Below are 11,866 nucleotides of genomic sequence, written 5' to 3'. Positions count from 1 at the left end.
GTGGTGGTAGATGGATGGGCAGATGGATCTCGACATGGCTTTTATAATGATTGAGCATGATTCCAGAAACATCTGCTTGTAGTTACAGACCACTACACACACTATGCTCAAGACTTTGTAGCTAAGGATCATAGATTATCAAAGACAGTGTAATCAGATCAAGACAGAGATTTTGAACGTAGCCTCATCCATGAACTACTGAGCGTGCTTATCATAAAAAATCCAGAACTGCACCCTGCTGGACCACCCTAAGGGCGATCTATAGCTTGAGGGTGGTAGGGTGTCAACAAAGCATGTCAACAGGACTCTACTTGACATGCTCAGAACCCTTGATTCATATGACAATAATAAATGCAGTAAACACATCAGTCATCTTGTACATGCATACAAATTGCACGCTGAATGAGTAAACTGACATGAAATCAGATTGCCAGTAGACCTGACTTTTTGAGTCAAGTGATAGTTACTCCACCAAATCTTACCTGAGGTGTAAGTTAAGAACATGAGATGTGAGCTCCAAGTTACCTGAACAGCTAAATATATGGCGGAGAAGAAAAGTGAAATAAGCAACGCTACCTTGTCACTGGTAGTTTGTTTCTGTCCACTAGCCTCTGGTGACAGACTCTTGATATGAAACCTTGGGAGGCAAGTGAAAATCTAGTCCCTACATTGTGGAAAGTCAGCTGCCTGGGTTGCCTGCGTTCAAAATGCGACCAGAAAGTTGACATGGCCCTGAAAAAGTGCTCCACTGCAATTACATTCTGCCTGTTAGACAAGAGATGCATTTAGGACTCTGGAAAGAGACATCCAAACCTAAAAGGAGTGCAAGTAAGAGGCTTAAAGAAAAGAGAACTGAGAACTTTCCCACCCCTGAAGAGGATAACTGCTTCTGATACAGATGAGTATACAGTATGGTATGAGCACCATCTACCATAACAGTCACATAAACTGGAACATCAGATCAATGAACACTCTGAACCCTTTGTCTAGATCTGGATCTTGCTTTGCCTGCAATGACAGATGAACCTACAGCAGCAGATGAACCTAAAGTAAAGAGAGGACTGCTAACAAGATGGCTGACGCAGAAAGGCACTAAACTAGGGAAAGACAGAGACACAGACAGCAGTTGAAACAGCTGAGAGAAAAGACAATGTTACAGAAACCTCAGAAGAGACGACACAACCTCAGAAACTGAAAAAGGCGCCAAACAGACTAACCTGTGACTCACGAGCCTGACTTCAGTAGTGGTTAGTAAACATGCTAGGACAATGAAAAGAAAGAAAGCCTATCCCTCTCTTCTGTTAAGAGATATAGAAACAGCTTTTACAAGTGGACAGGTTGATAAGATGAATGTTTAAATCAAACCCTGCACGACTGTTGTTTACACATTGTTTCATTTCAGTTTAAAAATGTATATTTCTAATAGCACAATTTGTTGTTATTGTAGACACATCCTGAATTCAAAACTATAGTAGACCCCTCTCTGATTCATCTCTCATGCAAAGGTGTTGTCAGTTAATGTTATGAGATATATCACAACATGCTGTGCCGCAGTGGCCTGCTGCTTATGTACTGACCGCAGTGGAAAGTTACGTTTCAGTTTAACATATGTCTCTATTCTAGCAGAGTACAGTGGTTAATTGATGTGGCTGCTATACTTCCTGTGTACATTGCAAACACATTTTAACATATCTGAAGTCACACAGCGAGATGAGTGGAGCAGCTTTGAGTTCAACAGCAGAAGCAAGTGGATTTGGTGTGTTCTTTCTCTCTGTGTCAGGTACTGTATATCTACATTTACATTATTCAGAGCAGCATAAATTGATTTTAAGAAAGTAAATAAGTACCCCAGATTACTCTCTAGATTTTAATGTATGATGTGAAGCAGTATGTCTGTAAAGGCCTACAACACCAAATATTAACTTAATCTTTTTTCAGCTTCCTGTGTAAAATTGCAGACGGGTTTTATCATATCTTAAGTCACGCAGAGAGATGAGAGGAGCAGCTTTGAGTTTAACAGCAGCAGTGAGTGGATTTGTTGTCTTCCTTCTCTCTTTGTCAGGTACTGTATATCTACATTTACACTGTAGGACATTTAGCACACTTATTCAGAGCAGCATGAAGTGATTTTAAGAAAGTAAATAAGTACCCCAGATTACCCTCTAGATTTTGATGTAATTATCACAGTCTGGGATATGTCAATAATTAGCAACAACATTGATTTTTGATTGATTTTGAGGTATTTTTATTTTTTTGTGCAGTGTGAGATTTAAAAAGAGAAATATGCTTGTTATCTTAGAAGACAAAAATGTTCCCTTCCTCAAACTGCTATAAAAATACTATATATTAATATTATTTTCCACTTTCACTGAGTTAAATTTTTTAACCAACTTTAGTCCTGATTAAGAAATTTGGAGTTTAAGAATAACCGAGGTGATACTAGTTTCATCCAATAAAAGACTTTACGCAGTGAAGTACAAAGGTTGATCAATAATGTCAAAGAAAAAAATAATTGAACATAAAAAGATCCCAAAAAGCTTTGAAAGGCTCTCAAGGATTTGGGTTACAGTGAAAATATAAAAACCAGGTCTATAGGCTCAGCTTGGATGTGAACGGTAAAGTTACTACCGGCTGAAAGTGGCTGAAAAAATCGTATATCTCAGCTCCCTGATCACTCGTATATATGAGGAGCAGGAACAAAGGCACTACTGGCAATACAGCATTCAGACAAGATCCATTTTTTCAGTAAAATGAGTGACAGGAAGGTCCTGAAGAGACATCAGGAACTCAATGCTTGTAAAACTGCGGGTCTGGATAAAATTCAAGCTAGGTTTCATAGAGACGCTGCAGATATTATTACTCCAACTGTTACCCATATAATAAATATGTCAATAGAACAGGGTACGGGTCCAGCAGAGCTCAAGAGTGCTCGAGTTCTCCCCCTCTATAAGAAGGGTAGTAAGATAGATGGGGGGAACTATAGACCAGTTTCCAGTTGTGTGGTGAAAAAATAATTCATGAACAGACTGAGGAGTACATCAAAAACAATAATATTTGATTTCCATTTCAGTGAGGATTTAGAAAATCTCACTCCACTGAACAAAGGACTCAGTTTGATATTTCCTTGCTGTGAATGATCAGCAGTAGTCTGCCATTTTGAGGTGTGTTTCTCACAGCTGCTGTGAATAGTCCCCCACACCTCAGCGTTCTACACTTCCTGTGGTTTTCACAACCACCAGCTACAAAGTGAACAAACAGGAAACAAACAAAAAAGAAAAGTCCATCTTTTATCTTATCTTGTTACATTCTCTACACTGATACATAACACTACATTTTTAGCATCAGCTGTGCTACTAGGGTGTTGCCTATATAACATACTAGTGCCTGTGTCCTACTATGATTGCTGATCTTGAAGAAGGCCTGAAGGCCGGAATACCATCTATATAAAAGGGAAATGCATATGGAGCCAGAGTGTGCAACACTTTTTTCCTGCTTTTGAGTCTGCTTCCAGTGATCAGTACCTCACTACAACCCTTGGTGTGTGTTACTTTTACATTATATATGAAAGCTTCAGAAACAACCATTTGGACCTTGTGTTCAGATTTTTTGTTTGTTCTTATTCTCTTTGTCAAGTATTTAACATTGTGGTTCCCCATGAACAGAATGACCAGAATATAAATGGCAGAGATCCACTAATGCCCCTGAGGAGATTGATTTATTATGTACTTATTGTGCTCTAATGTGGTTCTATGTGGTCATTGTTCTGTTTTATAAAAATAAAATTGTTTTAGCATTTTATTCAGTGTTCAATCCACATGCTCAGTTTTGTACTCAATTTTCAATATATTTTCTTCTTTTTTTATTAATTTCTTCATTTTTTCCTCTAACCTGGCTGTGAATAATTGTACGTGTTAAATTAGGGGCAACCCATGGTAGGCCCTGCCACTGGCCTGAAATGTGGGGCACGTGTGGGCCCCACACTATGGGGCCCAAGTGGTGCCCCAGTGGGATAGCCCACACCCTGCCAAAGGTGTGGGCTGAGTGTGGGGTCCATTGTGGGCCCACTTAGGGGCATACTGTGGCCACACTATGGGCCCACTATGAGTCCCAATGGGGCCCACACTCAGCCCACACTTTGGACTGGGTGTGGGCTGTCCCACTGGGGCACCACCTGGGCCCCACACTTGTCCCGTATTTCATGCCAGTAATGGGGTCCATAGTGGGCTGCCCACACAGGGCCCAGCAAAAATGCCCCTTTGGGGCCCGTGTGGGGCCACTGCAGGCAGAAAAATGAGCCCCACAGGGGCAGCCCACTGTGATCCCCGCTACCGGCGTGAAATGTGCCCACACTCAGCCCAAAGTGTGGGCTGAGTGTGGGCTGTCCCACTTGGGCACCACCTGGGCCCCATAGTGGGCCCCATAATGCCCCGCATTTCACGCCGGTAATGGGGCCCACAGTGGGCTGCCCCTGCGGGGCTCATTTTATTCCCGCAGTGGCCCAGCATTTTTGCTGGGACAGAGATGAAACTAACCAAGACAACCACAGACTCTCTAATGATTCATTTTCTTCTTCTCATCCTGTTCAGTAAAACTGCATTAATGTTCACAGGTTCAATACATTCTTGTTCCTTCACTGCACCTTCAGACTGTACGATGTTCTGTCTCAGTGCACAGAGAGATTAACTGTAAACTGCATCTAAAACTGTTTCTTTGTACTGTAAATTCAAAGAAACCCTGGCTTCATTCAGAAATAAAAGTATATTTGTATAGTATAGTAAATATTTTAACATGAATTATAGAATAAATTATGAAGAAAATGAACTGATTCTTAACTTGTTATGAATCTGATTGTGGTTTCTGATGTGCTCTGTGTTACAGTGGTACAGGGTCAGAATGACTGGAGAGTGACTTACACTTCTACTCAGATCTGTGCCTTAAAAGGATCAACAGTGAACATGAACTGCACCTACAGATACCCATCCAGAATAAATGACAATGATACTGAAGTTGAGAGAACATTCTGGTTCACTAAATTGAGTAATAATGAACCTGTGGATCTGAGAACAGACTCAGAGTATTCAGGTCGTGTTCAGTATCACTGTGATAAGAACGACTGCACTCTGAGAATCACAGACCTGAGAGAGAGCGACTCAGCTGAGTACAAGTTCATGTTCATAACAAACCAACCAGGAGGGAGATTTACTGGTTCACCTGGAGTCACGTTGACTATCACAGGTAACATTTTCATTGGAAGACTTAATGTAACTTCAAACGGTTAAAATCTTGAAAATAGTACTGTGAACGTTTGTGTGTGTCTGAACATAAATTACATTTCTGTTCTTTCTTCACATATACAGATCTACAGGTGCAGGTGATGAATTCAACATCTGATCCTTTCAGAGCAGAGCTGAAGTGTCTCAGCAGTTGTCGTCTACCTGATCGATCTTCCTACATCTGGTACAAGAATGGACAGGAAATTTGGACAGGAACATCTTCTTCTTATTCAGTCGGCTTAAATCCTGCAATCAGCTTTTCCTGTGCTGTTAAAGGACATGAGGATTTCCCCTCTCTTCCAGTTTGTGAGTTTTCTTCACAGTCTTCCACTAACATAACAGCATCTTGTGGAGTCTTTTATCTAAAGTTCTGTACAATGACTTCATGTATTTCTAATATGAGCGACCCCACTGCCTCGCTTGTTATTGGCACCATGTTTTTCTCACTGAGCTCTACAGGACCTCTACTGCTGTCAGTATCCCAACAACAATACAACCTGCTCTGTGTTACTGTGGCAACCACCAGCCACAGATACAGGTTCAAAGATTGTGAAGACAAAGATGAATAGGGAGCACTCTTATATTAGAAATAACAATCTTTATTATATAAAAATATAGTTAGATAAAATTACTTTGAGTACAAGCAGCAAATTGTTTGGTCACAATACATTAATGGTCACACACACTCCGTCTGACAGCAATCGGATCAGATTAACAAGACAAAGCAGCACATAAACTAGTGTAAGAGGAGCTCACAATCTGTACACCTGGGCAGTGTGCTCAATAATGTTGACAGAGTCATCACACAAACAAAAACTAAAGAAAACAACTGAATCAAAATGAGTAAAAAAAGAAGACACCAAGGCAGCGGCCCACTAGCTGCAAACACAACAAAACAAAACATGATTAACTTCATACAACTAATCCCCCCAACAGAAACAAACCACAAAAAAAGGAAAATATCTAAAACCCACCAGCTGTACAGCAGCTCCCCAGTTGGATTTCACCAACTACACTTGTACACAACCGCTCAAGGAGCTCTACAAAACACATGGACATATAACAGATTTCCACAATGCAAAATACAGACTGAAAATAGTCACATTTAAACAGACATGTGTCTCAGGAAGGCGGTCCATTGGCAGCCTCCACTACACCAAGACAAGACGCCTCCCAGACACTGGGAATGAAGCAGGAACATCCAGGTCCCAGTCAGCATTTTTTCATCACTTTATTTATAGAAATCATCACTTACAACATGTGTGACAATAATACAATAACAGAAAACAATTAGACATCATAATAAAATAAAGATAACATAAAGGACATGACTTCACTTTCAGCTTGTTGATACAGTCACCATGGTAACAGGACAAAGAGTAAAAAAATATAGTTTTAACAGTTTAGATATATTTTATCCTGATTATCAGACAAAATCTCTCGTTTCAAGACTTTGACAACTAGATTTATTGTGTCTTCAGTCTCTCTGTGAACATTTCAAATTTTGGGGGCATCACTCCGTTCTTTACAATGCATTTCACATTCTGTATATTAATGTGTTACAATTTTCCACTATTTTCCCCTAAAACTGTAAGAGGAACATTCTTGAAGTCTCCTCTTAGTTTACACACACACACATAATTGATGATTGATTACTAACTACATTTAATCTTTCAGGTCTCAATGGTCAATCCTGCAACAGAGTGATTTACACTGACAGAAACATCTGTGCCTCCAGAGGCTCATCAGTGGACATTTCCTGCTCATACAACAGTTATGAATCTATCACATCAACATTCTGGTTCAGTCCTGAACGTAGTCATCAGTGGCAGAATTCCTCACAGCCTGAGGACCTTAGTGAAGACTCCCAGTATGCAGGTCGTGTTCAGTTCCTTGAAACAGAGAGAGGACGCTCCATTCTGAGAATCTCTGACCTGAGAGAGAGCGATTCAGTCCAGTATCACTTCACATTCAAAACACAATGGATTGAATGGAGGAGTAGTTTACCTGGAACAACTCTGACTGTCACAGGTACTGATGAAAACAAACTGATGACTAGTGAAAGTGGTGAATAGTTATTGTTGAAGAGTTTCACATAAAATTGATTGGATTATATTGAGTACTTTCCCCAATTTACACTTTTGATTGAATGATCCCAAATTATTTCACCCACAAGAACTACAAAGGTTATTTTGACTGTATGTGTGTATTTTACTGGTAACAAATGACATTTTTAATCCTTCCTCACATATCCAGCTCTCCAGGTGCAAGTGATCACAATAACAGTCCATCAGTCTTATACCGAGGCAGAGCTGAAATGTCTCAGCAGCTGCAGTCCAGCAGGTCGTATTTCTTTCGTCTGGTTCAAGAACGGACAGAAAGTTATGAAGGAGGAAACTTCTCTTTATTCAGGGCAGTTTGATCCTGGTGACAACGTCTGCTGTGCTTTGAAAGGACATGAGGATTACCGCTCTCCTTCAGTGTGTGAGTTTACCTAACTATGTCACTAACACAATGTCAAAATGTATCCAAGGTAACAGACAGTTGATTTTAATATGAGCAGCAACAAGAGAATCAACTTTCACTCCTCACTTTGTGTCTAACATTTGCTTCTATGTTTTCTCCTCCAGATGCTTCAAAACTTCCCTCTGTGTCAGTGAGTCCCTCTGGTGAGATAGTGGAGGGCAGTTCAGTGAATCTGACCTGTAGCAGTGATGCTAACATAGCAGCAAAATACACTTGGTACAAGAAGAATGTAAATCCAGACCTTCAACCTCACAGTAAAGAACCACAGCTTGTCTTTATCTCCATCCAGTCCTCTGACTCTGGAGAGTATTACTGTACAGCTGAGAACCAGCTGGGGAAGAGGACATCTGAATACATCTTTATTGATGTGAAATGTGAGTGAAACATCTTATTTAAAAAGAAACATACAGCTGATGGACTTGTCAACCTTGTTAAGTAGAGATTTGTCTGATCATGTCTGCTTTCTTCAGCTCTGCCTGCTTCACATTCAGTCTGCTGCTGTAATTCACTGAGCAGCTCCAATACAACATGTTGTACTAATGCAACCCTTCCTCATTTTATACTTCATTCATTTTGACACATCTCCTCCAGATGCTCCAAAGCTTCCCTCTGTGTCAGTGAGTCCCTCTGGTGAGATAGTGGAGGGCAGTTCAGTGAATCTGACCTGTAGCAGTGATGCTAACCCAGCAGCTAATTATACCTGGTACAAGGAGAATGAAGACTCACCAAAAGCATCAGGACAGATCTTCACCATCACTGATGTCAGACGTGAACACAGTGGGAATTATTACTGTGAAGCCAAGAACAGAAGAGGACGTCATAACTCCACCTTATATCTGACTGTTGTGGCAGGTAAGTTATGCTCATTGACCTCCACACACACACACACACACACACACACACACACACACACACACACACACACACACACACACACACACCTGTATACTGCATTTATTGATAAGCCATATCTACTTTCTGTCGGTCTAAATTTTTAGTGGAATCAGTAATTATAATGACTATCATCGGGTTGATTCTGGTGGTCCTGAAGCTGATTCCTCTGCTTCTCTTGAGTCTGTGGACGAGGTAAAATGATAAAGAAAACATCCCATTTTTTATTTTCTTATTAAAACATTTTCAAAGTTTTTAAGTCATGAATTTAATTTTGTTAAATATTTCTTGTTTTTGTCGGATTCAATCCAGGAAGAAGAAAACTCTGAGCTCCACCACTGAACTGAATGAACCTGTAGAGACTATAGAGGTGAGAGAGAAACCTTATTGACAGAACTTACGCTAAAATACAGTTATGATGATTTGGCTTATAAATGCACTAGAACACATTTTAGAACACACATGAAATCATAAAGGGAATTTAAATGTAAAGCACAACTTGCTGAGTAGAAGTCAGTAATGTTTTAGGTCTTAAAGGTCAACACAGAACTTAGTCTGAAGCATTATTATTAAAAATATATTTTTTTAAATTATAACAGTATGCAAATTGCATGAATGAGGTTCATTGAGTCTTATATTGTCATCTCTCTCCATCAGCTGGACTCTTCTCTTGTGTATGAGAACGTCTCAGACTTGCAGGTCGTCACTGCAGCAGACAGAAGACACAGAGGAGCAGGAAGACGTGGAGTAAAGTCCAATCAGGTTGGAGCATCATGAAAGGAAAAAAACAGGCCAACATCAGATTCATATTTACAGTTATGAGAAGTAACTCACCGAAATTTCATGTGATTTTGTTGTGATGCAGTTGAAGCAGAGGCTGGACTCACCTGATGGAAGCAGAAAGTAGTACAACAGTGAAATATGACAGTGGAGAGAGAGGCTGTAGAGGATGATGTGGACGTTTTGAGTAGCAGCAGGTGTGTGGGACTCATAACTGTGTTTATGTATATTGATTGTTCTATCTGAGGTAATACAGGCTATATTATTGTACTTTACTCCTTTGTACTTTTTTTATATTACAGATATTTAGGATTAGAGTTGTTATGCAAAATGTTATTTTAAATGTATACATAATAAATCACTTTTGAAGAATCTTGATTGGCTTCCTGGTTTGCACCTGTCCTGGCTCACAAAGCTCATTAAGTCTGTTCAGAACAGAGACATCAAACTGGAAGCATCACATTCACACCATGTGCAGTAAACTGTATATTTTCACACATCAAATTCAAACATAATCTCAGTTCTATCACACTTTGCTGAATGTCACATTATCCAGGTATCGCTGTGGCTGAATAAACAGCCAGTTTCCACAAAAACTGTAATTAGAAACTTAATTTCAGTTCCTTTTCACTGCTGCAGAGGGCGACAGTGTGCAGAAAGTTTCAGCTTTAGTGAGAAATGTCGTCTTGCTTGCATTTTACACAGAAGGAGGACTGTGGATTTTGTCTGCTGTCACTGACATTGACAGCACATTATAAAGGGATCTTTATGCTTAACATGAACAGGATGAATGATTATAGCAAGAAAATGATGATTTGGGATGTTGTTAAAATGAAGATGCACAGTTTGTATTGAAGATCTTAGTTGTCATGTGAGCTGTTTATCTCCTTTTTGGTCCATTTAAACTCTTTGGGGTCACTCAGGGAAGCAGAATGTGTGGCAGTTTACTGAGTATGAAGCCTTTTCAGTATAACAGTCCATATTTGTTAGTGACAACTGTAGATCACTGACTGAATCATTTTCATACTTAGACACCTCGACTGTGAGCGTTTGTTCAACTACTGTACAACAAGGTCACCAATGTGAACAATCAACACTTCTGAAACTGAAGCTCTAACTGTAATGTTTAATGAATTTAATGTCAAGAGTAAACAGATTAAGATGCAACTCAATCATAAAAAGTGAAAAGTACTAAAAGTACATTTAAATGTGTCTAAACAATCAGTGATTGATGGTAAAATGTTGTTTCAAGGTTGTGATTCAGTATCTCTGATGTTTCACTGTCCTCTAGTGGTGAAGCTTCAGTGTTGCAGATTCAGGCTTCATCACTGATGATGTGCTCTGTGTTACAGTCAGAATGATGGTGAATGAGTGAGTTTCCAAGTGCAGATGTAAAACATTTTGTCATCTGATTTACACATAGATTTCTGTATCATGTTTTGATGTACTTTGCTTTTTACTTGTTTCTTAATACTTACAATAAACATTGTGCTCAGCATGTGACTTGTTACATCCCATACTGATGCAGTACATCTCTTTGAACTCATGGTGGTGCATTCAGTGTCTAAACATGCACTAGAAGTGTGAAGAGATGCATCAAACCAAATGTCACACATCTGTCACGTGTCATGTTTTTTCTTTAGACACTGAACTGTGCGCACACTTAAAAAGTAAAAGTAAGATAATAAAAATGTCTGATTATTTCTCTTCTCTCTTTATTTAAGAGGTCAAAACACTGGTCTGTTATTCTCTCTAACATAGATTATATTAACTCTTTTGAAAACAGTAAAACTTGGTTTTAACTTATGTTTTTATTGTCATTTGGCTCCTCATGAATATTCATAATAATGAGAAAGAGGAAGGAAGTCAAGTCATTTACCGTTCTGATATCTGACTTCTGCTCACAGATCACAGAGGACGAGCATCTTAACAGACAACGTCCTTCTCTGTTGTAAGTACAATAGTTTACTGATATGATTATTACATGTTGTTTACATTATTTGATGTATTTTATTGTCTGAAGCCTCACAGAGAGATGAGAGGAGCAGCTATGAGTTCAACAGCAGCAGCGAGTGGATTTGTTGTCTTCCTTCTCTCTGTGTCAGGTACTGTATATCTACATTTACATTGTAGGACATTTAGCTCACTTATTCAGAGCAGCATGAAGTCGTTTTAAGAAAGTAAATATAAAATATCCCAGATCAGCACTTTTCTAGGTTTGATGTATGTGTGATGCAGTATGATGAATAACTTTTAAACACCAAACATTCACTTCTGTTTATTTCTGTGTAAACTATAGCTGTTGAATGAAGGCAAAATGGTAAAAATAATAATGTCAATATTTATTGCTGAACACTTTAATAATATTATATTAAGATGTTCAGCTGTGTCTGTGT

The 11,866-nt window shown here is 39.2% G+C and overlaps 1 protein-coding gene across 1 annotated transcript; it reads left to right on the top strand.

The window, feature by feature from the left end:
- Positions 1 to 4,884: 4,884 nt before the first annotated feature.
- On the top strand, positions 4,885 to 5,842 carry LOC122976591. Its single transcript, XM_044345158.1, has 2 exons — positions 4,885 to 5,235; positions 5,358 to 5,842. The coding sequence occupies exons 1-2, from the start codon at positions 4,956 to 4,958 to the stop codon at positions 5,840 to 5,842; spliced, it is 765 nt and encodes a 254-aa protein (XP_044201093.1). The 5' UTR covers positions 4,885 to 4,955.
- Positions 5,843 to 11,866: the final 6,024 nt, after the last annotated feature.

This window comes from Thunnus albacares, chromosome 3 (genome assembly GCF_914725855.1).
Source record: "Thunnus albacares chromosome 3, fThuAlb1.1, whole genome shotgun sequence".
Taxonomy (NCBI): domain Eukaryota; kingdom Metazoa; phylum Chordata; class Actinopteri; order Scombriformes; family Scombridae; genus Thunnus; species Thunnus albacares.
Note: the sequence above shows the minus strand (reverse complement) of the source record. Positions and strands in the feature narration are given on the sequence as shown.